The sequence below is a fragment of the Squalius cephalus genome, assembly GCF_949319135.1.
Source record: "Squalius cephalus genome assembly, chromosome: 4".
Lineage (NCBI taxonomy): Eukaryota > Metazoa > Chordata > Actinopteri > Cypriniformes > Leuciscidae > Squalius > Squalius cephalus.
This window is the reverse complement of record NC_137125.1, coordinates 48,184,994-48,212,518: the sequence shown is the minus strand read 5'-3', so window position 1 is coordinate 48,212,518 and position 27,525 is coordinate 48,184,994. Positions and strand designations below refer to the sequence as shown.

Genomic DNA, 27,525 nt, shown 5'->3' with positions numbered 1-27,525 from the left:
GTTTACATATTAATACTCTTTCTATGGGATATATTTTAGTCATAAATATTGATTTTCAAATACTTTCAAAAATATTATTCAGATTTAAAAATGACAAAATACTGAACATTTCTTTTTTTGATGATCAGGATGGTTTCTCTGTGCTTTGACCATTGGTTTTTAGTCTAATGAACCATTACATATTAGTCTTCCAAAGTAAGCTAAATTCTATCAAGCCTGTTTGTAGTATTTTTCAATATTTTTAAAGACTATTAGCATGCCCATCAAGACATTATCACACAAAATAAACAAGGAAGAAATAAAGCATAATCCATCACTTCACATGCGTACCGATTTAAGGCCTGCCAGGAGTCTACATGATTGATAGAAATATAGAATATTATAGAAAGAATGAAGAAAGGAAAATTCTAGATGTAAGAAAAGACAGGGATATAAAAAACAAAAAACAAAGACAGAAAGGGTTTCCGCACCTTTTGACCAATATATTTCCATGACTTTTCAATTAGTTGATTATTGATTATAGGATAATGATTTTTAAAATCATTTTATTGCACTCCCAAAGAAAAATTTCGAGCTAATGAAATATTTACTAGATATATATGATGTAACCTGAAATCTAGAAAATATTATATAAATTATGGAAATTTTGATGATCATTCAATGACCTTTTTTCAAGCTTGAAAAATACGAATTTTCCATGATATTTTCAAGTTCTTCACGAGTGTGGGAACCCTGTATAGCCAAAATAAATAAATAATAAAAAATAATAAAAATAAAGAGGAAAAATAGTACAGGCAATTAAAGGCCTTTAACCTCAACACATTTCCTTACAGGAATCTTTACAACACCTCTGTGCAAATCCACATGACCATATACATGAAATTACCTACCGTAAGAATGCCTACCGAATTACGAAGCTAAAGGAACTATATGCCTCAACAGTGATTTGGTCTTTTTTTTTTAAATGTCCCATAGCAATACTTTTCCCACATCTTTAATACGTTTCATAACAATAAAAATAAATACAATCTAATATGTTTAACATATAATCTAACATATAATCAGATTGTGCTCAATGAGTTGATACATTAATATGCAATATATATATTTTTGTATAGAATATGAACTCACTTATATCTTTCTTTATAGTATTTATATAGTTACTGTATACTATACTCTCTTTTCCATAATAAACTCTTTAACTGATTGACTTCCATTATCACCATGATATGAATGTGCAAAGATGAGAAAATGTGCAAAATTAATATCAACTGAGAAACTACCTCAGCCATACTTTTAGAAAGACACTGAAATGATTGGACAGCCAACATTCATAACCCACTGGCAAAAAAATACACATGGGCATCATGAACGTTTGCTTTGATACTTTTCCTCAGATGCAGACCGGTTGGACAAAGTAATATGATGTTATCGGCATGGGAACCATGCTGGTCTGCAACCGAGGCCGCCTGTTGATCATCTCCACATGTGGGCTGGCTCAAAAACCGACTCAAAAAAGTACGCGGAGTAACTTCACTGTTTACAATCCCAACAAAATCTGTTTCCCTCCCCTGCAGAGTTTGAAGTACTCAGAGCTCAAATGTAAGGCAAGACCTGAAGACCTTGACAGACTATAAGCTCTGTTCCAAAACCTAGTGAGCCTACATGGGCAGCATCCCAATTGTCATGGAACCTCATAAGTGGCTCATGTGGAACACACTACACTGGCTGCAACACAAATTGACTCGATTTGCAATTGATTTCAATCAAACGAGTTTAACATTAGCATGTTGCTAAGCTAACGGCGTTAGCATGTTGCTAAGCTAACGGCGTGATACTCTAATAAGTAAAAAATACACAGAGATCACAAATGCTGGGTAAAATAATTTAAGCTACTTATCAAATTAAATATTTCATTATAATAGACATTTCTCTTGCCTAGTCGAGTTTAATATTAGCATTTTGCTAAGCTAACGGCATGACGCTCTAATAAGTATAAAACTAAACAGAACGCACAAATGTTGGGTAAAATAATTATTTTAAAAGTTTTTATATAAACATTTATAACTTTATACTGGACGTTTCTCTTGCCTCGTTCACCATGCTTGTGGGTTTGCCTTCTCAGTGAAGAATTATAATTTGGCGGAAATTTCATTAGGTATCTCGTAAGAGAAATAATAATGTTGACTACCTTTTCCCAGGAGGCTCACTAGATTGTGGAACAGAGCACGTTTCCACTTGATAATCCGTCTTGAATAATTGAGAGAACAGGACAGCGGCAAAAAAAAAAAAAAAAGAAGAAGAAGAAGAATGCCACTTCAGAGTTTTTGGCCAGGGCTAGTTTGTGGTATTGTGGCAGAGCCCAGAAATGATTTTTTAGCACCAGAGGAAGTCCGGAGACACGAAGATGACCCATTTGAAGGAAGCACTTAGAGAGACATGGAACTGAATGGGAGTGATTTTCACATTAGCAACAGTCAGCACTAAGTCTTGAAGGTTCACAGCTCTCAGCATGCAAATTGAGAGTCTGAATACGGGGCAACTTTGTCTATATTTCTAAACAGTCTGGACATGACGTTTAGGGTGTGTTTTTTCATTGTGAATTATAGGAGAGAGTATTTAAGTGTATTTTCTGCATGTCAGCAGTGAAATGTAAATTGTGGATTTTTCCTGCCAATACAAGCAGGGATGATTGCTAGCATTTCTTCATATGTAACAGACCAGCCGTACTTGAATTTGAAGATTTTGGTTTGGGTTTTGTGTAAAGCAGTTTCTCAGCCATCGAGCTGTGTTGGGGTTTGAGAGGTTGTTTATGTGGTACGTCGGGAAGTTAACCAGGACTGGGGTTTTGGGGTGGTCTTTCTCAACTGTGGTAGCTGACAACAGCAGCCTGTTTCTGAGAAAGTCTCTGCAGTTCTTCCCTGATGGCCTTGATGAGAGAGGCAGAGGAGTGAGGGGGTGGAGAACGCTCCTCAGGGGCAATGTACCCCGCGCTCGAGGCTTCCAGGTGGGCCTGGGGTGTTGTGGGATCCTGCAGGGACGTCCTGGGCATCTGGAATACAGGTGATGAAGAGTATTCCGGGAATGACAGTATCTGCGAGAAACAGAGAGGGAGAGAGGAGTAATGAATAAAATAGCAACAACTCAGCAACATAATAAACATACAGATTATGCTTAAACACAAACTTAAATTCAATGAAATATATATATATATATATATATATATATATATATATATATATATATATATGAAGAGTTCAGATGCAAAAGCCTCTAAGTGCCATCTGAAATTTTCTTCTAGAATGATCATTTTTATCAAGCTTGTATATTTAAGTTCAGTAATTTCACTTAAATGGCAATGAAAATTACCTATGAATTGTCATTTAAGTGAAATTACTGAACTTAAATATACAAGCTTGATAAAAATGATCATTCTAGAAGAAAATTTCAGATGGAACTCTTCATATATACATATATATATATATATATAAAATATTAATATATTTATATTTTACATAAATTAAGTTAAAATATATTCTCTGAGAATCAGAGGGAGAGAGAAAAATGAATAAAATACCAACAAACATACAGATTAAACATACACAAACTTAAATTAAATATACATTATATAGAAATATATACATTTAAAATATAAAGTATATTTTAAATAAATTACATTTAAATATATTATATTTAAAATTAAGTAAATGATTAAAATAAATATTTTGAATGATCTTGCCCATTCACACTATTGCCATTGATTTTTTATTGTTTGTAGCTAAACTGCAGTGTTTTGGAAATACAATAGCACAGTTTGGGGATTTTATAACATCCCATATTGAATGGCATAATATTATATTTAGAAATACAATTCTGAAAAAGATTTTGATTTACAGCCTCTCGGTTGGATCCTGGCCTAGAGATCTCCTCATCTGAGCGGTACTGGGTCCAGCTTGATCCTGAGGGTCCAGATACACTACGGCCAACTCCAGGATACATTCCAATCCGACTTGACAAGCCCACTTGTGTCAGCTGATGCAACTGTGCACCTACACACACAACATATAGCAATTATCATAGCACATAAATTAGCAAGTTAAATTTAACTAATATGACCTTTACCTGTGCTTCCCCCCACTGGTCGTGGCCGAGAAGATGAAGGCATCTCTTCTCCATACTGTCCCCTGCTGGAGTATCCAGGATCTGACTGCATCTCTGCTGATGCCAGATACGCAGAGCCTTGCCCCTGCCTGTCAAAACTATACAAATAATCTGCTGAGTAAATATTAAATCTAGACAGGATCAATATTTATACACTACTAGACAAATTAGCACATCTGTTGTTCCTGTACTCAAACTTCTTATTCGCTCCGATAACATCACCTTGCATCCTATTTGCTGGATGAAATCCAATACTTTGTTTCTTACTAATTTTGAGTTGCTGATTCCAACAAATAGTGCCTGTTTTGCTCTAGCACATCACACGTAGCAGTTTTGCTTTCGACAACCATTTGTAAAATCAAGTAGTCTTGAGCAAAGATGACCCAGATGATATCTACTAAATCTGAGGGTGGTTTCCTACATCCACACAGCAACAGGACAATTTTATTTTGTTATCATTTATTTTAAAGTTCTTTGACATTAATTGATTATTTGAAAAAAAAAAAGTCCAATTCTTTTGAGGATTGTAAGTTATATGATACATTTTGAATACTTTTTTGGTCATCAAAACGAAACATTTTCCTGCTTTTGTTAGTGAATATATATAATTTGAACAATTATTTTGTGAAAAAACTGTAAGTGATGGAAAGTTTTTATTGATATATTTTTAACAGAACATCATCAAATTATGTATTATATGCTTTTTTGCAGATCAGCACAATTGTTTTCAAGATGCAGGGCTGTGTAACCAGTTTAACAAGGAGCATCATCCTTCTTTATCATGTTTACATATTAAATTGCTTCGGCCTGACTGTTCTTGTTAAGTTTACTTCATAAAACCTCCCAGAATCCTCCTTACCTCTGCAGTAAACCCTGTACCGATGTGGGAGACATTCCTAACTCAGCATACCTCTACAGAGCAGAGAGAGAAGAGAAATTTCACATGAAATTTCACATTAGTTGCATTAAAATTCTATCATTCAAATATCCACAGTCACTCACCGCGGAGAAAGGACTGTGTGCAGGGGCTGCTGGGTAAGAAGAGGAGCCCCATTGGCGTGAGGGGCGTGAGGACGGGCTGGAGGGTTGACCGGGGCTGATTCCTCCGACGCCAGTGACCGCAGTAATGCCAGTGAACGTTAGAGGAGCGGGGCTTCCTTGAGAAGAGGGTGAGACGAGAGCAAAAGCATCATCCAATAAGGAGTGCATCTGCTGCCGAGCTTCTTCGATGGTTGGCTGAGGGGGGGCGTAGGTGGGCGGAGCAGGGGCGGGGCCAGATGGTGGTGATCCAGGGTCCATAAACACCTCATCAGTAGGAGAAGGGCTTTCTGCATCTGGGAGCTGATCTGCATCAGACTACAGGAAGAGAATCAGTGAATCTGCGTGTTTTAGTTCAGTGAAATCACATATTTGCATATATGTGTGTGTCCTACCACATAGGCCACGTTGTTAACCCCGGGGTACTTCCTGTACGTGGCATCTCCGTCATTAATGAGGCGATCTTTGTCTCTGAGACTTCCGCTTCCACTCAAATTTTGTCTCTGTCTGTGCCTGGGAGAGCGTTTTCCTCTGGAACTGCAATTCCCAAACAAATTGCATTCACTTTCCTTGGTAGCAAACCGGGAAAGTGCAAGACAAGTGAGATTTATTTCCACTGACCTTTTACGTGGCTCTCCGCACGATGAAGGCGCGTGCTCCTCAGGATGCAGGATCTTGTGTATCTGCTCCTGAGCTTGTTGATACACTCGCTGCTGCTCGGAGCTGTCGGCGAACGCTGCCATGATGTCCTCCATGGAGGGAAACTCATAGTGGCCCTTTCTCTTGGCACGCAGGCGGATCTTATTGCGATGGTGTTCAATCTCGGATTTATGCCTTAAGGCCACTTGGATCTGCGTCAGTTGGAAGAAAGGGAATAAGTTGTGAATGTTTTCTTAAAGATGACATGAATTCAAGTCATAAATAATTTATTGATGGATATTTTGGGAAATATGTTGCATTATGCAAGTGTGAGGTGCATACATTTGTGTATGTGAAGAGGAGATTGCTAACCTCACTGTTGACATTTGCTCCGTCATGCATCTTGTCCGTCAGGTTGGGACTCAGGGCTTGGTTATGTGGATAGGAGGGTGGGCTTGGCATGGGCTGCATGGCAATAAGCTGTATCTTATTGGACACTCTGCGTGTTCCATCTGACGAACCTCGAGACAGTCGGTCCACATGCTCAAATATGGACGATGAGGACAACTGCTCATCCACACCACTTCCAGGCTGAGTACCTGAACATCAAGGGCAGATGTCAAAGGTCACGCATTTTTAACTAACAATATACGAATGGAACTTGACTATGGGTAAAGAAACTTACCATGTTTGTTTTTTGCTGTTGAACCGCAGGAATAAATGGAGAGAAAGAGGTTTAATTTCATTAATTTTATTTGATATGTGATTTAATTTAGCTTTTCACATTACAAATCATCCCAAAGCAACTTTATATTATACTTTTATTTATTAATTAAAATATGTATAAGTTTATTGAATAGGATAAACCCCTTGAAATGAACCATCTCGTTTTTGAGGGGGTCCTAATTTACAATACAATACAGAACAAGGGACAAATCAAACACATTACAATATAATAGCAAGACATAAACAATACCACAATCAACACACTATATTTATAGTTTATAGAAAGAATTATTATAATTCATTTGAACAATATTATGTACGAACGATGTAAATGGCTCTCTTTATCAATGGACCATTTAATCATTGGTTCACCCGATTCGTTAAAAACGGGGATTCGTTCAGAAACGTGTGTGTGTGTGTGTGTGTGTGTGTGTTTGTGTCATATGGTACCATGCTTGCTCTTGCGATGTTGGGGTTTGCTGTCACTTGGGGTCACAGCAGGTCTGGTGCTCTCCTCAGCTGATTCTCTACCGCTGGATGCTTCACTTCCTAACGAATCTCCATCAGATGGAGACAATCTGACAAAAACACAATTTGTGTGATTAAAAACTCGTATAAACCAGCGTTGTTATTGTGAAGATTTGAAATTATGCCTAGCTGAAATAAATGTACGTTGAAGCAATAAAAATTGCTAACAGTAAATAAATAAAAACTAAAACAAACTGAAATAAAAATAAATAAAACCTAAATAGTAATATAAAAAAGAGAAAAGCACATAAAAAAATGACAAATTAAACATTGAAATAAAATGAAAATTGAAAATATAAATACAAATAATACTGAAATACCACTGATATAAACAGAACCTGTTCACACACAATCCATATCACATGGCACATGATCAACAGTTCCTTACCGGCCTCTTCTCCGTGCTGCACGTGATGCTTTTGTAGATGAGCTCTTCGATTTAGGAGTGTTCAATTCTCCGCCCTCTGAGGGCGTGGCCTCTTTAACAGGTGGCGGTAAAGAAGCAGGTTCTTGGATTACCATGATGTCATCCTTACTGTGTTGCCCCAGGTGTAGCTTAGCAAAATCGAAACCTTTAACGCTGGGAGGCTGCAACTAAAATCACAAACACACATGAATGCACAGTAAATATGATACAACCTGCTAAATTAACTGTTGCAATGTAGCTCATTTTTCCGTAAAAGTCCTTGACATGGGTGAGCAATAATGAGCACAGTCATGAACCTCCTTCACATGTAGTGTCTATGAGTGGGCAACACATTCATACACTCACACACTCAGAGACCCAGACCTTCTGTCTCTGCTGGATGGTGCTCATGGCGTCTGGTTGAAACTCCAGCTTCTCAGAGCGGCACAGTTTCCAGTAAAGGATGATGATGATGAGGATGACCACCAGCACTGGGACCACAACTCCTACGATCAGCCAAATGTTACTGGGCTGAGTCTCAGAGGGCGGAAGGGCCAGCTTCTCCACCGCTGAAACAGAGTAATGTGATATTTGACACACAAAAAAATCCCATTTACTAATTTAAATAGTATCTTTAATGGGTCATAACTTGAGAAATACAATTTTCCTTGAGCTTTTGACCTATAAGAGGTCTTTGTACCATTAAAACATCCTGCAATTGTCATGGTTAAAACGTCCTCTTCAATAAAAAAATTATTTAACCAAACTCCAAAAATAGCTTGTTTGGATATTGTGGTATCTGTGAAGTCACACAGCCAAATACATTTTCATATGACTGCCTCTAGAGCAATACATTGATGAATAGTTTCACATCATTGCACCATAGGCCCCGCCCACGGGCGTTCATTCGCTTAAAGGCACGTCAAAAGCAAATAGAACCCATTATAAAATTACTGACGCGGTCCACACTGGATACACAGTATACAGATGTGCGTTCAGTTTCTGGCATACTCGCGTTGTCTGCTGACAACAGGACAAATAGAAGCGTAAAGGAACGTTCACTTTGACGCGTCCGTAAGTAAACAATTTCATAATGCTTTGTCTTTAAATGTCGGTTTTATATGGATAATGTTTTTAAAACACTTACTCATGTGCAATAGTGTGGGGCCGTTGATACTTTTCCCTAAAAATGACGTTAGCAAATCATAACTGTGGTCATTTACTGACAAGCCTTAAAGGAACCTGCCTTAAAAAATAGTTTTGAAGGAACCTGCATTAAAAAAAACTTTATTTACAATGTAAGTGAACCTCAAGGAACATATTAAAATAATTTAAAAAACTTTAAAGCCGCTTCCAAGTTTTCACATTTCACATTTGGCTGACTCACGTGTGGCCAAAACTCCATGTACTCTGTAGCCCAGTACGATGGCAGCTCTCTGCAGGTTCAGTCTGTTGAGCATGACTGCAGTGGCCTGGGCTGGCAGTCTCTCTCCTGACCCCGCTTCCACGAAATACACCAGCTCCAGCGGGTAGTCTGGGCCATCCAGACGGGACGCTCGAACGATCTGAGGCACACCAGGGTTCATGCATATGTCATGTGTGGGAAGGATAGAAAAAGTGCGTACACTTTTGTATGTGTGTTTGTATGTACCTGCACACTGTTGTTGCCAATACTAGTAGCTCTTCTCCATCGTCGATTGCTAACCCCAATCCCAAGTCCCTCTCCGACCAGCAGTGCTAACCGCCTCTCCATTTTGGCCTGGAACGTCCTTTCATTCACACGCTGGTCCAACACACCCAGTAAAACTGAAGCAAATGCACATAAAAAAGAAAAGGTTCATATTTTTAAGTTTCCTTCACAACTTACAGACTAGTATAAATATGCCTGCTTTTTAGTTTAATGAAAATGTATAGGTGCTGAAAGTAACTTTATCATTACACACTGAGAAAGATTAGATTCAAAGAAAAAAGAATTATAATTATATGAATTAATTATATAACTTAAATAAATATATTTAGATTTACCTAACCTCACCTCAAAGATAATATTGCTTCTTTAATAATTATTTATATTAATGAATATGTTTTAATTATTTGATTATTATAACTATGGGTTAAGTCCTTTTTTACTCAAATTGATAGATCAGATGATATGACAAAAACAGTGTTCATCTAGACACTATTAAGTAAATGTCCATTAATGTGTCCATTGTATTGTTATTATTATATTTTTATATCCATCTTGGCTGTTATCTTGTACAGAATGGACCAGCATCAATCCTGTATGCTACCCAACAATCTAGACATAAAACCTATTTTATATATAACAATCTATATTTTACTTAAATATGAATTAATATTATATAATTATAATGATGAACTTCCAATACTGGTCTTCATCTCAAAATCAAGTTTGTTTGAAATTTCTAACACACCCACATACCTGTTTTCACCCAGGATGTGCGTAAAAGGTGGGACACATTCAGTTCAGGATAATTAAAAGCTGGAAGACAAAAATTGCGATTATAAATAAATAAGGATCATAATAAATTAAGACAAAGAGCCTGTGTGTGTGTGTGTGTATATGTCACTCACGTTCAGCGATCTGCAGGGTAGGAAAACCGAGATAGAAGCTGAACTCCACAGCGCTGAGCTGCCTCATGTGGCCACTCACGTCTGATCCCGTTAGGAAGCCGTGGGAGTCGCGCACAGCAAAGGTGATGTCCACCGGAGCCTTCTGCTGCCGCTGACCCTTAGGAATGCTACTAGTGATATTCACAATCTAGACACAGCAATGATACAGCATTATCAATACAATTTAAAGATATGCAAAACACAGAATTAAACTTTAAAGGAGAAACAAATATTTTTGTTGACAAGCTGTTAATGAAAGAACAGTTAAGTGTTCAGATTCATGTAAAGTGTGCTAAAAATGTGTTTTATTTATTATTTGAATTTGTCTCTGGCAGTGGTTCTAAAGGATTTACGTACATGAACTGTGAAATTTCCATTTTCTTGCGAGCGCTTGCGTACTTCCGCATAAGCCATGAGCAGCCCCTTCTCCACACGCTCGCTGAAGCTACACAGACGCACGTCCACATGACTCGGCACAAACTGCAGCACTGCAAGAAGAACAAACTAATATAACACTCATTCTTAAAATATAAATACAATATTTATATTATACTTCTATATTATATAATACAATTATTTAAAAAAAATTCAATTAAATATTTCATAATATTAAAATATTTGTTTTTTATAATTAAAAAAATTATAAAAAATAGTTATATCATTTATTGTAGAATTATTGCTCAGAAACAATGTTAAATAAAAATAAATGAATTAATTAACTAACTTTTTTGTTTCCTTTTTTGAGTAAACCACACGTGAGCATGGTTATATTGGTTATATGTTGGTGTCTTTCTCACCTGTGTGGACCTGATGTTTGTAATCGGGCACTGCATATATGGTTGTGACGGATAGAATGGTAGAAGAAGAAGTGCTGTGTGCTGATTGGCGGAGAGTATTGATGACGGACATGGCAGTGTACACTAGTGGACCGGAGACTGCCCGGAAGATGAAATTGGGCGGGGCTTTGAGGACCTGGATTGATAGCACAGATTGATATCAGTGATCCTAAAGATAAAATGCTGATGTGTGATCTGTTGTGATCTTATGCACTGACCTGTAGCTCAACTGAACGGTTGAACTCTCGTCGAAGAATCTCCCGCACATGAGCTTTGGCAAACGCCACGGATGACCCACTTGGCATTCCTGCAGGAGTCACACAAGAAGGTCGTAAGAGATGAAAAAAATAAATATACCTGTATATAAAGTGAAATAATAGGATTACACAAATAAATGAAAACTATTTTTTTTTTGCCATTACAACATAATAAAGATTATATTTAACAGTGTTACATTATTTAAGTATTAAATGTAAATTATTACAGTTTTTAAAGATTAACTAAATGTGAAAACAGAGAAAATGAGTGTGCATAATAATGATAAATTATATATAAGATATACAAATAAATTGAATAAAAATAATTAATAATACTGGTAATGCAAAACAAATAAATTAAAACAATATCATTGAATTGAAAATGATAAATTAGTATGATTAACAAAATGCTAAAATAGAGAAAATTAATGTGCATATAGAGAAAATTTTAATCAGCCAGTAATTGATATCTTACCGGTATATTGTGCATCCCTAATTTCCCAAAATTTAAATTTCTTGTTGCCTTACCCACTCTGACTAGGTACATGTCCGGTTTGGTGATGTTGCAAATGTACTGTCGGGGTGCGATGGACAGAGGAATTCTGGGAGTTGTAGGCGGTGGGCTTTTGGTGGAGCTCATGGTAGTCGTGGCTTTAGTTGTAGTTGTAGTTCTGATGGGGGTTTTGATGGTGGTTGTACGGGGTTTCGTAGGAGGGGGCTTCAGCGTGACGGCTTGTATTACTGGACCCTCTGAGGTGCCGGGTGGAGGCAGGGCAGTTGGCACTGATGGTCGGGTTTTGCCCACATGGGACGTGGGTATGGAAGGAACACCCTTCTTTGGGGCTTCAGGAGGTCGTTGGGTCTCGGTGGTTGATGGGATGGGAGGCTTAGGTTTTTGGGGTGGAGTTGGGGTCACTGATGGAATGGGCTGAGGGGCTGTCAGGTCAATATGATCCGGGACTTTTCCCAAAGTTGCAGTGGTAGTGTGGGGGGTTCCTACAGTGTGCGTGGGGGTAATGTGAGGGTGCGTCCTATTCCTCGCAATACTAGCGTTCTCTTTGGCTTGCAACGTGTTGTAGTATTCCAAACTGTTCATGTCGGGAAGCAGCATTTCAGTTGGCTCGATGGGAAAAAGCTCCGCCCAATCGAAATCCAAATCATCGTCCATATCGCTCGTGTGGGCGGAGTCAGGACCCAATGGAAGGCGGGGATCAGTAGGATGGGCCGTCCTTAAGTTATTCCCGTATTTTACGGTCGCGCTGGGCTGGAGGTCTCTGGACGAGAGGGGCAGGATGGGACGAGAGGGGAAAGCTGTGTTGTAGCTGACTGTGGCGTCATCGTCGGCATCATACGGATCGTATCCATGGGTAGGGAGGGTGGTGACAAGAGAAAACTCCTCCCCTTCGGATCCCATGAAAGTAAGAGTTTCCAGGTAGTCTCCGGATCCCCAGTCCACCTCCGCAGAGTGGGCGGGATACAGGTCTTCGGGCGGCACCAGGGTCGGGGGGGCTGGCGTAGGCGGTCTGTCGCCATGGAGAGGAGGCATCTGGCTGGGCGTTAGAAGGTCTGGGGGCCGTAACAGCAAGTGGATGCCCTGGGCCCCGTCGCCTAGGTTACCCGACCCTTCGGAGCTAAGGGACGGGGTGGGATCTATACTGGAGGCACTGTCGTGGTGACCAGGGGACGAGGGATGTTTGGCACCTGGAGGCGTGTGAGCTGGACGCCTGGTTCTTTCTGAACGCTGAGGAGATGAAGATGATGATGATGAAGATAAGGCAGGAGGTGAATGTGGTCTTGTTGGAAGTTGATTGAGGCTCCTTTTAGACATGTTGGATGGGAGCTCCACTTAGGAAAGATAAAAGAAAAAGAAAAGTTTGAGTCCGCTGCAGGATGGCACAAAACCAAACAACAAGAAATTCAATATTTGCAAACAGCAGAAGGTCTGAGTGTAAATACAACACATCCAAATCTTTCATAACACACAGTTCAGGAAGAGCCCAGATTGTACCCGAGACACAGTCATTTCTTTATGCAAACTAGCTTCTTTATGCAAACTAGCTCTGTGGATGAGTATTAAAGTGAATTTAAGATCTAAATCAATCAATCTACATACATATGAATAGGTTACATGAGCTAAATAAAAGGCTTCTGAAAGCAAATATTGGGTCATTTTCAGAAAACTGGGCTCTTTGTGTTCCCATGACCCATGACTTACAGCTCTATTTAGTATAAAGCAATAATAATAATATTATAATATTCTACTACTAATAATAATAAAAAATAAAACACTTTTATAATATTTCATCATATTTCAGCAAGTGACATTAAGACTTTTCTGATCACGTGGTTCAAACAGAAGTATATTTATTAGTGCTGTCAAATCTAACATAAAAGTTAAAAGTATATATACATATATATATACACATATATACACATACTTACACAAATACACAACTTACTCAATTATCATTCTATTCCAGACTTACTGTATGGGGTTAAAATAGTGTTTAGAATTATGCTGAAGGTTAATAATGCTAAATATATTACATAAATATACTATATAGACATAGTAGAAGTCAGTAACAAACAGTGTTGTAATTGTTAACTACAACTAAAACGTTTAGTTTATAGTTTTTAGCTTTTAGTCTATTAAAAATACCTTTTCGATAATTGAAATAAAGCTAAATATAAAACTTAAACTAAAAAAAGAAAATAAGAAAACTGAAAGAAAGACATAATTACTAAAGCCTAAACTACAATTAAAATAAAAACTGAAAATATAAAAAATAATAGCTAATACAGGTGATGTTTATGAATCAACCATTTCAAACCCCATAATCTGATTATTGCGAGGCACAGACCGCCATCTGGTGGCCACTGTCCATGCAGCTTGTGGATCTGAAGTACACAAAACAATAATTTCCATTTTCATGAAAATCATGATCCAATTATGGTTTAGCATGGACTGAAATAACAACAGCTTAACTAAAACTCATATCATAAGTCTTACTATCGCAGTAAATGTGACAGCTTTGACTCTTAAAATGACTGTTCTTTATTTCAACGAGCCATATGGTACCGAGGCTGCCTATGAGAGCTGGCCTTTTATTAATGTGACTGTGATTCATCGGCATTGTGGGCCACTGAGGCTAGAACAGAGGGTTTGTGGGTAATGAGGCTGATTGAACAGCACAGTGTGGGGGATCAGGGGAGTACAGGACAGCTGAGTGACATTAGTAGGCCAGTGTGTCATACTAGCTGAGAGAAAGAAGAAGTAAACATCACGCACAGTAGCAAAGATGAACCTCTAACTGAAATTGAATGTCAAACTGAATTCGAATGGCTTCAAACTTCATGGTGGTACCAGACAGTGCCAGACATAGACATGCCTTGTCATGTTTCCTCAAGTTAAAAAACACTTGTCGAAAATAGCAATCCGTCTCTTTAGTGAGTCATAATAACACTAAACTAACAAAAAAAAAAAAAAAAAATCTGGACCTGTGTGCCAACCATCAGACAGCAAATGTTGCTATATTTTATATAGCTATAGTTTATAACAATATAAAAAGTAAAGTGTGAACCAAACTGTCGTCTACTTCAGCAAGAATCTGGGTGATAATTCATGGACAATGACGCTGAGAAAATGTAATAGCCATTGAAACGAAAAGACACAATGAGGAGTTCAAATAAAAAATAAAAATTTATTTTAGCCAGACCTGGTAAGATCTTACGGATTTCTGAATGAACCGCTCGTTTTCAAATCTTCCCGGTTTGTTTTGACATCCGCTTCAAACATTACAATGCTCATGATCACTTTCCTTAACTCTACAATAAGTAAATCCATTTCACCAGCTATAATTGCAAGATTATATTTAGCCTATATAATACAGAAATATACAGATCTACCGCAAACACGAAAGTTCAAAGACAATTTTCGAATTCTTCACTACAGTAAAAACTACACTTTTAAAATATAAGAACGTGTGTTAGACAAGAATGTTAGCATCCAAACGATATTGGACCCCATTGACTGTCATTATACGGACAATTAAAACACAGAGTCATTCCTCAAAGTATTTTCTTTCACTCAAGAAAGACATTTTAACATAAGGGTGAGGAAATGAGGACTGAATTTAAAATTGTGGGTAAATTGTCTCTTTTAAATCTGGTCATGTACATCACCCAGACAATGAAGGCTCTAATGTATGCGTGTTGAAACTGCAGGACGAGCCACTCTGGGGAACGACATACGAAATAACTCCAGTAATTAACTTCAGACTCAGTTAACTGTCAGAGCATCCCCGGCGGAGAACACAACTTCACACAGGGGGAAAGAGAGACCCCGTCTCACACACACATCCTATGAATGGCTCTGTGGCGTGGTCAGGCGAGGTGTTTCCATGGTGATGCTGCGTGTTGCATGTGTGTGTTGCAGGAGTATGTCACATGACGACCGCTTCATCAGTATGCTACAGAAGCAGCGGAGAGAGCACACAGGCATTTCTCACACCGACAGAATGAGCTCACGCGAACACGCGTACACTGATTCCACTGACACAGATTCCCAGGCATAAAGGAGAAAACAGAGGAGAAACTGCATCTATGAATAGCAGCACATTATTACGGACCGAAGTCCACTTAGCTTTGATGTTACTAAATCCAATCATCAATGCCGACCATCAGATACCGCAGAGCCACAGAAAGAGAACGATTGTGTGAGAGAGAGAGACTCCACTCCTCACACACAAGATCAATGGCTTTAATGGGGGGCCTGTTGCACCACAGGACACACTTCCATCACAGCTGTGGGCTTGCCGGGGTGTGTGACTCCTAATAAACCCCCTATCCTTTACAGGATTTGATGAAGTGGGTGAGCCAACGTGCATTTGAAAGTTTCGTCTTCCCTTTCAGAGAGTGATGAGACACTCATCCATCTGTCTGGGTTTATGTGTGTGTGCGTGTGTGTCTTACAGTGATGTGTAACCAGCGTGAACAAATAATCAGCCGGCTGTCGGCCAAAAGCAACAACAGACAGCACATCTCCAGTTACTGAGTGACTGTCAATCTGAAGCAGGGTTTTCCAAAAAGGAGCTTGGGAAAGAACTGCAGGGGGGTCGTGAATTGATGAAAAACTATTAATAAACTATTGAATGTAAAAGATAATCACAATATAGCTTAGCGCAATTATCAAATCAAAGGCTGCATTTTAATTAAATAACTATATGGTCTTATTAAATAACTCTCTAAGTCACATTTCATAATTATAATTATCTAATATAATATATTAATACAATTGTAAATTACAACAATATATCTTTGTATTTAATTAGTAAAAATACTACTATTGCTACCACTACTAGTAATAATAATTATGATTATTATGATGATTATCAACATCGGAGAACAGTGAACATGCAAATGTGTCATTAAAATATTAACCAGTAGTCTATAGTCTATTTTAGGGGGTAAATATTTGACTTCTAAGGGGTTTGGCTGACAAAAAAGTTTGGGAACCCCTGATCTAAAAAACCCCACTTTTTCCCACTTTAAAGAACCTTTTGTTCAATTGAAAGTTTCTACACTCTGGTGGAGAAAACAATGAACCAACAAACATTTCAGGGAATAGTTCATAAAATAACTTTTTTTTTTCTTAATGTGAAGAACATTTTAATAATCTAAAGAACCATCCACTATAAAGAACCTTTTGTGGAATGGAAAGATTCCATTGATGTTAAAGGTTCTTCATGGAACTATCAATTCCAATAAAGAACTTTTATCTTGAAGAGTAACCAAAAAAAAAAACAGCCGACCATTCGTGATCTGTATCCTCAGCACGTAATTTCAAGAAAATATCAATCTAAGAAGTCACTGTGTGGGCAGATATGCACTTCCTTCGGACTGTCTCACACACAATTCAATACAATTCACTGTGAATCCCATTCATTCTGCACCTCAAACAGCAACAGACGTCATTCACACAAAGAGAGCATCACTCGCACATACGCCCACCGTCTCTCTGACGTTCAGATCATCTGTGATAGAAAAGACTCGCTATTTATGATATTGACTCACAATAGGTTCACAGAAACCAAATGAAATGTAACGGAAGTGACAAAAAGCAAAACTAGTATGCTAAAGGCTTTTGATGAGATACCTGCCACAGGTGAGCTGGAGGTCGGCATGAAGCCCACCAGCATCACGGTCGCGAGTAGAAGCGCACAACATCCGAGCAGACGCCGGGAGCTCCTCAGGACCATCCTTGAACTGGAGCTCTCCATTTTTGCTTGTTTCTTATTCAAGACAGGCCATCTGACCCTGATAAAATGTCCCCCGGATAGCCACAGGTCTTCCCGCTTGGTATCCTTCCTCTATACATTGCTGTGAGAAGGGAAAACACATAATATGTTAAAGAGAGTAAAGATGAATCTCACATTAGTTCAGAGCTCAAAATAAGAGGAATTGGAAGCATCATCATCATCATCCTCCCCACATCAATCAATCAATCAGTTTTTAGTTTTGATTCTTGGCAAATAGTATCAGTCTGCTATACTGTGTATATATTATCTTGTATATGTTGTAAATGTTGTTTATTGTATATTTTGAGAGATCTGAAATGTGTCCAGTTGGTCAAGATGCCAAAGTCTGCAATCAAAGGTCTGGGATTTCAATATGAAGTTGAACTTTTTAACATTTTCTTCCAATGAAATGTTTTTATTTGTATGATAATGCAAACTATTTTTTTTTTTTTTTTTAATTTCCAGGCCATCTTTGCATTACATAATAATTAGTGATTAAACATTGTAACACCCAGGGCCCGGTTTCCCAAAGCGTTCTTATCTCTAAGTAGTTCTTAACCTATTCCTTAACCTCTCTCTTAACCTTATGGCACGATTCCCGAATCGTTCGTTCGCTAAGTATATCTTCTGTAAGTCACACTTTCGTAAGGTTGGTCTGGACCACTCTTAGCTTTACCTTATCACTGTTGCAGGTCTATATGAATATAATTCTGAAGTTTTAATACACCCAGACAGTATTAAATTAGGCTAATTCAAGTGTTTTCATGCAAAGAATAAAATTGTCATTACACTGATTGTTGTTAGATTTTTAATTATATTATTATACAATATTATTAATTTAATTAAAACGCTATTTTAAAGGCCAGTGAAAGCATAGGCTACTGTCAGTTAAGTCCTATTCGGACGCTAATATTGTTTCTCATGGGCTCGTCCGGTATTTTAAACATTTACAGGGGTAAGTCGGTGATTTTAGTGCCGTCCGAATCCATAATATCAGTGTTTTTCTCACCCAACCCGCGTAAAAATCCCTGGCCAAATTAGTACCTTCTGTTTTTTGACAAACAGGTCGTGTGGTAATTTAATTGCGGTCTGAATCCACATCTCTGAGTTTACAAGAGATTCAAAATTCACGGTTTAAATCCTTTTTGATCACTGCCGAGCACCGTACGCAAGATGTAAACTTTTATTACAATGCTGGAAAGTATTTACAAGAACAATATTTCATCGCAGCTCCACCTCAGCGAACAAAAATTGGAAAGAGAAGAAGGCACGTAAATTTTTGAAAAGGTTATTGTGGCAGCAATATATGTTACAATTTTAAAATATGTAGGCTAGGCTATTATAGTTTGGATTATTTTTTATAATATCCAATAATCATAATAAATTGCAATTTCAACTATTTCTGAAGTGCTTCATTTATAAAGATCACCGCTTTCTCACATAAACAGCCCCTGCACGAGAGAATAATTGATTCTCGAGCCATCGATATCAAACAATTCAGCACCATCGCCATGGACAGCGCCGGGTAACGTCGCACGTAAGAAGGTATATCTTAAGCAGCTTTCTAAGGTATGGTTCGGGGAACACACTTAGGAACATAAACAACTTTGGTAAGATATATCTTTCGAGCTTTCTTAGCGCGCTAAGAGTGAGCGTTATCGGGAAACCGGGCCCAGGTCCATATTGATAATGAACAATTTCTGTTTTCAAATAGTGTATACATATGTGTACATCTAATTTTTCATAATTATATTGTATTAGCATCAAATGTTTTATCGTCATCTTTTTAACTCATAAAAAGGTCAATTAAGTAAAATATCTAAACATATTGAAAAATGTCATTAAAAGCAAAATATCTATCTATCTAACTATCTATCATGCATCATACGTAGTATAATTTCCATTTACTTCAATGCCATGCAAACCTATAATGCCATTAAGTGAATACACACTCTGGGAATGTAGGTTACAGATCATCGGTGCGCGCGGCCCAACGCTCCCGTGAGGTTAATATCACGCGCATCATGTCAGACAGGTATGGAGATAACGGGCATGATCTGAATCAGATAAAAAGCGGTACAGATAGAAAAGGGCGGGTGTGGGAACAGACGAAGCGCATGCACAGGGTCAAAGATGGAAAAACGGCATCTTCAGACGCTTAGGATCTCCCCAACCCCTATATCATATGTTATTTACATATGTTTGGTATTTTTGAATGAGATGTTGACATGCAAAGATACAAAAGCTGAATAGTGCCGTATATCCGAGTCGTTTTCGTTACCTGTCATGTTGAAATGCACCTCGCGCGGATGCGGCTCACTCGCGCGCCCCTTTACACACACCCGATATCAAGATGACAGAACGGCCATAAATAGAGAATATCGATGCAGGGAATCAAACCAGATGAATCATATCATATATTTATGCTGACAGCTCCTCGTATAGACGGTATCCAGTCCGTTGCTCGAGCGTGGTTCATTTCCCGGTATCCGGTGTAGATGTAATTGTGCAGAAGCGGTTATAAAGGTCTCGCTCTTCCCACGAACGGCCCATTACCCAAGATCCCATCCCTTCCAAACACGCTGGACAAATTGCACCGCTTAAATAAATACGTGAGCCGCTTCTGAAAGATATTGTTGGCAGCCCATGTCCATTTCTTCGGCATAAAACACTCCACACAGGAGAATTACGCCTTATCGATATCTGCGGCGCTTGGCAAAGACCCGCCCCTTCTATTTATTCATACGAAACGTACAGGATGAACGAGTCTCTGCCATTGGCTGTCAGCAGGATCCCTTAGCAACACTCACTCACACGCTCATCTTATTTTAATTTTATATAGTCTTGTTCATTTACACTAGAGCCTGGACGTACATTTAAGAGAGTTTTGTATGTAATTATTTGTATTTGTAATAATTCAGTTACTTTTAGAAAGGTAAATGTTTTAAATGAATTTCGTTTAGTAATTTAGTAACTAACAATTTGTTTTCGATATGCCCGTCCGATACATTGTTTGAAAACACATTTGAAAAGTTAATATATTTATTTCCCTTATGAAGATTAACCATAGTTTAACTAGCTTAGAGTAACTATATATTTAACCTTGCTATTTGTAGCAAAACCATGCTACTAATTATATGATTACGACAATTAGTAACAACATGGTAATTTTGTAAAGTTAGCTGTAATAAGACTACATGCCTTTTTCTTTGGCTCTCCTCGGTGGTTTTGAATCATTTGAGACCCAACAAGGTCAAATTAATGTTCATTTCATTTCAAAACCCTGGTGCTACTCATCAGTAGGCCTGCAGTGATTATCTCTTGTAGACCGGGAAAACCTTCTATTCAAATGAGTGACAAAATAGGAAAAACAGGGAGAATTTATTGACGAATACATGGTTTGAAAAAAGTGCAAGTTTGTACCTCATGAGCTGATCCATATCATCCCACAAAGGTACCACATTCACTGAAGGCACACCAGACAAATCCATGGCATGAAAAACCAATAGAACCAATAATAAAAAAAGATAAAGCAATAATAATTCCGCTAAAGTCACAGTTATCTAAATGTGTTGATCTTAGGGTAGGACCCTCTCATATGAGCAGTTATTTGAGCTAAATAAATGTACTATAAAAGTAAAATAAAAGCTGTAAAATAAAAGCACTTGATGTAGCCACAGAATTTTCTGGCAAAGAAAGATCTATTTTGGTTAAAAATTATGGAATATAATATTTTTTCATATTAATATGAATATAATATTTCAATCAAAGCCATTGCATTTCATTCAGAGCAATTATTATAGGATATCCTCAGTTTATTAATTGAGAAGAGCCTTGAGCTTGTAAAGGACGATTCACGCTGCACAGACAGACGGTGACCAACACGAATTATATATAAGATTATATATTATATATATTATACTATATTAAGACTGTCTTAAGAACTAGTTTGATCAACTAGCAGTTAACCAAGGGGTAATCAGTCTTACCTTCACAATTCAAATGATACCAATATCCCTTTTTATGTAACTGACTTTAAAAAGTTATGACCAGTCTTGAAGAAAAAATTTAGATGACTAACTTTTACAGTATGCCACTTCTCAGGCATTCCATGTCCAGACAAATGCAATTGAACAAGTCAAACACACTGATCCGACAAAACCCATCAGTGTCTGTGGCCTTTGGTCATAGTCTGTCGGTGCAGTGTGAATTGGCTTTAAAATTCTGTCATTATTTACTCACCCTCAAGTTGTTCTAACCCTGCATGACGTTCTTTCTTCTGTTGAATACAAAAGACGGTTTTGAGGAATGTGGGTTACCAAACAGTTGCTGGTCTGGACCCCTCTGACTTCCATAGTATAGAAAAAAAGTCAATGGGGACCAGAAACTGTTAGTTACCCACATTCTTCAAAATATTTTCTTGAGGCTCAGTAAATGAGGACAGAATTTTCAGGTTTGTGTGAACTATCTCTTTAAGAGCATGTGAGTGTATCCAAATGGCAAGAAAATGAAGCAGTAACTGATTTGAATGTCTATCCTCAGGTACGTAAACATAGAGTGCGTTTGTGTGTTTTGTCAGTCACTGGGAAGCTTTAGTTTCCACCTCATTGATAGACACAAAGCGTGGTCGTCTGCGCACCCTTCTCTTTGTGTTGTGTTTGGGGTTCCTTTGATACATATCTGTAAAAAAAAAAGAAGTCCTATAATACAATATAATGTAATAAATATAATATAATATAATATAATATAATATAATATAATATAATATAATATAATATAATAAATACTCAAGGTCACTTTTAAAGGAAATAATTTTATGATTTTTTTTTCCAGACCTGGAATATGAAGGTGTGTAGTACCTTGGAAACTGACAAAGTAATGCCTATTTCCCTTAATGACAGTAACTTCTGCATTACTGTCCTCCTGAAAAGCTTTCTCCAGCTCTCTGGATGTTACAGAGGTCACACGTTGCTTGTCATCCTATAGAAAAACGGTACAGAAACACAACCACAACCTGACCTTAAACATAAATTCCTCTCAGATGAGAGTATGGCCACTATGTTTGCAATCCAGTCTCACCGGCTGACCGTACTCTATCCAGTTTTCGTGATCTCCTTTGTAGTACCACATCCACTCTGTTGTCAGGATGTAGTGGACGGGTTTAGAGACGGAAGAGACTGTTGAAAGTCGGCGCACAGGGTCAAAGTTCCTGGTCATGGACACAAAATCCACCGGTCTGGAGCCTGAACTGAGTCCAAGAGAAGGGATGAGTAAAGAAATTGGGAGAGCAGTCTCAAAAAACAGTCCTTTTTTCAATAAAAAAATTGTCTTTACAAAAAAACTCTTGCATGTGAATTTGTACTGACCTGTGTTCATTCTTTGGGTCGCAGTAAGCTTTCTCTATTTCCTCCATGTTTCTTAAATCCCTCCAGTCTTTCCCGTCATAAACCTCCCACTTATACGGAAGATTAAAGTGGACAAGGACACACTGATCTGAAGCAATAAAACCCCCCATTATATCTCAACTCTAAAGTAAATAGGTTAAAGGCAACAAGATTAACCATAGGTAATGACATTGACACCAACCCTGAAACTTGCATTTCCGTCTTATGAAGTGCAGACAGATTTCATTCTTCTCCATCTGAGCGACCGGTTTGACGCCTTGATCAGATATCAGTTCTGAAATGTATATGAATATGTATATTATGAATTACTAAATGAAGAGTTCAGATGCAAAAGCCTCTAAGTGCCATCTGAAATTTTCTTCTAGAATGATCATTTTTATCAAGCTCGTATATTTAAGTTCAGCAATTTCAATGAATAGGTCATTTTCATTGCCATTTAAGTGAAATTGCTGAACTTAAATATACGGGCTTGATAAAAATGATCATTCTAGAAGAAAATTTCAGATGGCACTTAGAGGCTTTTGCATCTGAACTCTTCAAATATATACAGATGAGCCAAAACATTATGACCGCCTGGTCCTCCGCATGCTGCCAAAACATCCCTCTGAGACATGATGACCCATGAAGGTGTCCTGTGGTATATCTGTCACCAAGACATTAGCAGAAGATCCTTCAAGTCCTGAAAGTTGCGAGGTGGAGCTGCCGTGGATCTACACAGATGCTCAATCAGAGGCCAGGCCAACATCTTGAACTCTTCATCATGTCCCTCAAACCATTCCTGAACAGTGTGTATTATCCTGCTGAAAGAGGCCACTTCCACCAGGGAACACCGTTGTTATGAAGGGGTGTACCTGGTCTGCAACAATGTTTAGGTAGGTGGCACGTGTCAAATGAATGGCCTTGCCGTTTCAGAGACACTCTGACCCAGTTGTCTTGCAATAACAGTTTGGGCCATTTCTCCTGCATTTAACATGTTTCCTTACCATCTAATCTACCCAGACCTTAACATGTGGGCTTGTTAGGAGATGATCAACGATATTCGCTTCACCTGTGAGTGGTCATAATGTCTTGGCTCATCAGTGTATAATACGTGTGAATGAATGTAAGTGCTCTTACCACTGCTGAGAGTTTGTGAGTTCAGGCGATACACGTTCTGGTAGATGTAGGGCAGGTCATGGATGATGTCACCACCGAGACCTCGTTCCTCCAGCATCCTGCGGCTGTGCTCGTCGATGCTGTGCTGCCGTTTGCACTTGGGGCCGAACAGGCAGTCGTCTTGCACAAAGTGCTGACAAATATGCACCTTAGTGCAGCCCTCCATAAAGGTACAGGCCCCGAAAAGCCCAGTGCCTTTATTATAGTGAGCACACACCTGCGTACATACAACACGAGATGGATTATTTAAATATCAGAGTTATATGCAAAAAAAAATTATATTACAAAACCACACATGCATTCATTAATAATTAAGTTAAACTACTTAAATGCCTTACACATACTGGCAAACTTCTAGATTAAACCAATGCGTCACAGAGCTCAGCAAAACATTCTACTTTACCTGTTTACAGGACAATCTCCATTTTTTCTTTTTTTTTTTGTCTTTCTTTTTTTTTTTTGTCCAAACCAAAGTGGAGAAACGCACTTAGGACACCTGAAGATCTTAGAACATCAATATCTCTCCATCAGCAACTCTTCATCCTGAACGCGGACCACAATTCTTCTCAATTCACCACTTGCCTGTTTTTTTTTTCTTTTCTTTTTTTTTTTTTACATTAACATACTGACTGGAACACTGATGAAGTAGAGCTTCACTTGGATGACTTAATGGTTGACTTTTTCTTGCTTTTTTGTGAAGTTTTTTTTAAGATTACTGGCTTTTGATTGATGGTACTGATCAGATTGCTCCTTATCCAGGACATAACGCAGAAAAAAACAAATGTTCTGATAAACTAATGATATACTACTCAAATATCCAATGACTTCACACTGTGACATTGTATATTTGGGTGTAACCAGTCGCTGAATCAACGCAAACATGTCAGAACAAACGTCAGAGCGGTTACGTGAGCTCTTTTCTACTCTGAAAACGTCTCGCAACTGAGCGCACAGCGAAAGAAACGGAGAAGGGCGTTTCAAACGGCAGGAGAGGTACCTGGAATGCAGAAATATCCCAATCATAGCATGAGTTTGGCTTCGGGGAGGAATTCTCTCAAGAGAATGGAGTCCAAAAAACATTTAGCTAGCCTTCCTGTTTGTATTTCCTCACCTCTGGCAGTAGGGCAGGATCATTCTGGAGCAGAAGCAGGAAGAGATCATCCTCGTTCAGTTCATGAAGCGTACACTCCCGCAGAAGGGGATAGTTATGTTGTGACTGGATATTATGGGAATATTTACACTCCTTCCTGACAAACACATCCACAAAAAGCATATAGTGATTTTTGGTCTCTACATAATTCCCAAACTTTGGTTACACTTTATTTTATGGTGTCCTTGTTACAATGTAATTATGCATTTATGTACTGAGTTTAATAAATTAACAAGTACTTACTAGGCTATATAATTATGCTAATTAAGCATCATTTACTGTAAGTAGTACAGTAAGTACATGTAAAAAGACACTGTAAAATAAAGATATTGCTACATGACCAATATGTCTTACTACCAATACTACCATTTTTTTAAATGTCTATAACCACTATGCAGAACTGATTTTTAATTGTTCATTTCTGCTTTTTGACACAATAAATACTAAATGATCATTATACTTAATACCTCTCTGAAAACATAATTATTGTTATTATATTTATGTTGAGTAATTATCCAAGCATTACATTAAATTAATTAATATATGTTTGAATAGAGTTGCTGGGTGCTATTATTAATATTAAAGAAGTTACATGGTAATTCATATTATTATAATAAACTACGCAGACATTTTTTTAATATCGGTTAACTTATATATAAATAAAAATACTCGCCAATCTCTAAGCTGCATTATTTCATAATTGTGATCACTGTAACATCTGAAATGCTGAAAATAGCCATAATAAATAACACGTATTTTTTGGTAGTATGTTCAAGGATGTAAATAAACAAAAGCAATAAATATTCATAAAATAATTCTGGATAGGCTACGTTAAATCCCATGTCATACAGAACTTAAAGGTGTTATGACCGCTAATAGCTGTTGTTATTTTTAGTATTGTATTAACGCATCTATCCTTTTAAGGATAAAAGCACTTTATGCTCTACCTTTAGTAAATATAATAGGAAAATCTTACACTAGATATCCAGATGTTCTCCCAACCTTACCTTCCTTTCCCATATCTGCAGTTGCCATAAACAAAATACTTGCACAGGTGTAAATCCTGACACTCGTAACATTCATTCTTGGAATATTTCTTGCAGAGTCTGAGAGATGTTTTCGCGACAACAGTGTAGTCAGGCTCTCCATCCTCTGTTCTAGGTCTGCTCTGGGTCACTGTGAAGCGGGCGCATTTCTTAACGATGTACCAGAAATCTGCTTCGGTTATCTCAAAGCGCTGGAAGACCCTCTGGTACAGCTGAGATATCTCCATGGAGCCTTTATTGCTGCATAATATGCTGGTCGCATGATGTATGATCCGAGAGTATCCAGACATGTCTGTGCTGAAGTGAGAGCAGTGCTGCGCTGCTGCGCGCCTGGAGGTCTATGATTTCTATTCTGCGTTTCTACAGAAATGAAAGCGGAAACTGTGGAAAGCACGGTCTAGGATTCATGCCAAATACCCAGTGCCAACTATTTTCAAAATAAAAGTCTAAAAAAAAAAAAAAACTCCCCCTCAGGCTCCAAAGATGGATGGATGGCTGGATGACAGACAGACATATAGATAGACAGACAGATAGATAGAAAGACAGATTTTTTTAATCTATTTGAATAGAATAGAATAGAATAGAATAGAATAGAATAGAATAGAATAGAATAGAATAGAAAGACAGAAAATTTTTATCTATTTTAATAGAATAGAATAGAATAGAATAGAAAGACAGCAAATTTGTATCTATTTTAATAGAATAGAATAGAATAGAATAGAATGACAGAAAATTTGTATCTATTTGAATAGAATAGAATAGAAAGACAGAAAATTTGTATCTATTTGAATAGAATAGAATAGAAAGACAGACAATTTGTATCTATTTTAATAGAATAGAATAGAAAGACAGAAATTTTTTATCTATTTGAATAGAATAGAATGACAGAAAATTTGTATCTATTTTAATATAATCGAATAGAATGACAGAACATTTGTATCTATTTTAATAGAATAGAATGACAGAAAATTTGTATCTATTTTAATAGAATAGAATATAATAGAATAGAATGACAGAAAATTAGTATCTATTTTAATAGAATGACAGAAAATTTGTATCCATTTTTATATATAATCGAATAGAATGACAGAAAATTTGTATATATTTTAAAGGAATAGAATGACAGAAAATTATCTATTTTAATAGAATAGAAAGACAGAAAATTTGTATCTATTTTAATAGAATGACAGAAAATTTGTATCCATTTTAATAGAATCGAATAGAATGACAGAAAATTTGTAAATATTT

At 37.5% G+C, this 27,525-nt stretch overlaps 2 protein-coding genes across 4 annotated transcripts; both read right to left on the bottom strand.

The window, feature by feature from the left end:
* Nucleotides 1-1,848: 1,848 nt before the first annotated feature.
* Nucleotides 1,849-20,230, bottom strand: LOC307156787 (UPF0606 protein KIAA1549). Of its 2 annotated transcripts, XM_079868332.1 has the most exons (22): nt 19,803-20,230; nt 17,380-17,603; nt 11,754-13,070; nt 11,187-11,275; nt 10,930-11,104; nt 10,490-10,620; nt 10,094-10,280; nt 9,942-10,001; nt 9,150-9,304; nt 8,886-9,063; nt 7,883-8,067; nt 7,481-7,686; nt 7,015-7,142; nt 6,524-6,538; nt 6,211-6,437; nt 5,821-6,050; nt 5,595-5,736; nt 5,164-5,517; nt 5,021-5,073; nt 4,123-4,259; nt 3,895-4,049; nt 1,849-3,094 (listed from the first exon to the last, which is right to left on the bottom strand). In XM_079868332.1, the coding sequence occupies exons 2-22, from the start codon at nt 17,501-17,503 to the stop codon at nt 2,864-2,866; spliced, it is 4,479 nt and encodes a 1,492-aa protein (XP_079724458.1). In that variant the 5' UTR covers nt 17,504-17,603; nt 19,803-20,230; the 3' UTR covers nt 1,849-2,863. The 2 variants fall into 2 exon arrangements, with proteins under 2 accessions (XP_079724458.1, XP_079724459.1); XM_079868333.1 differs by lacking the exon at nt 6,524-6,538.
* A 1,853-nt stretch (nt 20,231-22,083) lies between these two features.
* On the bottom strand, nt 22,084-26,662 carry parp12b (poly (ADP-ribose) polymerase family, member 12b). 2 transcript variants are annotated; one of them, XM_079868315.1, is made up of 8 exons: nt 26,239-26,662; nt 25,193-25,328; nt 24,043-24,298; nt 23,108-23,200; nt 22,888-23,014; nt 22,601-22,769; nt 22,357-22,501; nt 22,084-22,201 (listed from the first exon to the last, which is right to left on the bottom strand). In XM_079868315.1, the coding sequence occupies exons 1-8, from the start codon at nt 26,565-26,567 to the stop codon at nt 22,101-22,103; spliced, it is 1,356 nt and encodes a 451-aa protein (XP_079724441.1). In that variant the 5' UTR covers nt 26,568-26,662; the 3' UTR covers nt 22,084-22,100. The 2 variants fall into 2 exon arrangements, with proteins under 2 accessions (XP_079724441.1, XP_079724442.1); XM_079868316.1 differs by having other exon boundaries at nt 22,381-22,501; nt 26,239-26,661.
* Nucleotides 26,663-27,525: the final 863 nt, after the last annotated feature.

Coding starts and splice junctions, on each gene's coding strand:
- LOC307156787 (XM_079868332.1), bottom strand. CDS start 17,503: ATGGAGAGCTCCAGTTCAAGGATGGTCCTGAGGAGCTCCCGGCGTCTG. Junction 8,068..8,885: donor ACATGGAGTTTTGGCCACAC/GTGAGTCAGCCA, acceptor ACTCTGTTTCAG/CGGTGGAGAAGCTGGCCCTT. Junction 5,074..5,163: donor CACACAGTCCTTTCTCCGCG/GTGAGTGACTGT, acceptor TCTGCTCTGTAG/AGGTATGCTGAGTTAGGAAT.
- parp12b (XM_079868315.1), bottom strand. CDS start 26,567: ATGTCTGGATACTCTCGGATCATACATCATGCGACCAGCATATTATGC. Junction 25,329..26,238: donor TGCAGATATGGGAAAGGAAG/GTAAGGTTGGGA, acceptor TGTGTTTGTCAG/GAAGGAGTGTAAATATTCCC. Junction 22,202..22,356: donor TACACACCTTCATATTCCAG/GTCTGGAAAAAA, acceptor TTTTTTTTACAG/ATATGTATCAAAGGAACCCC.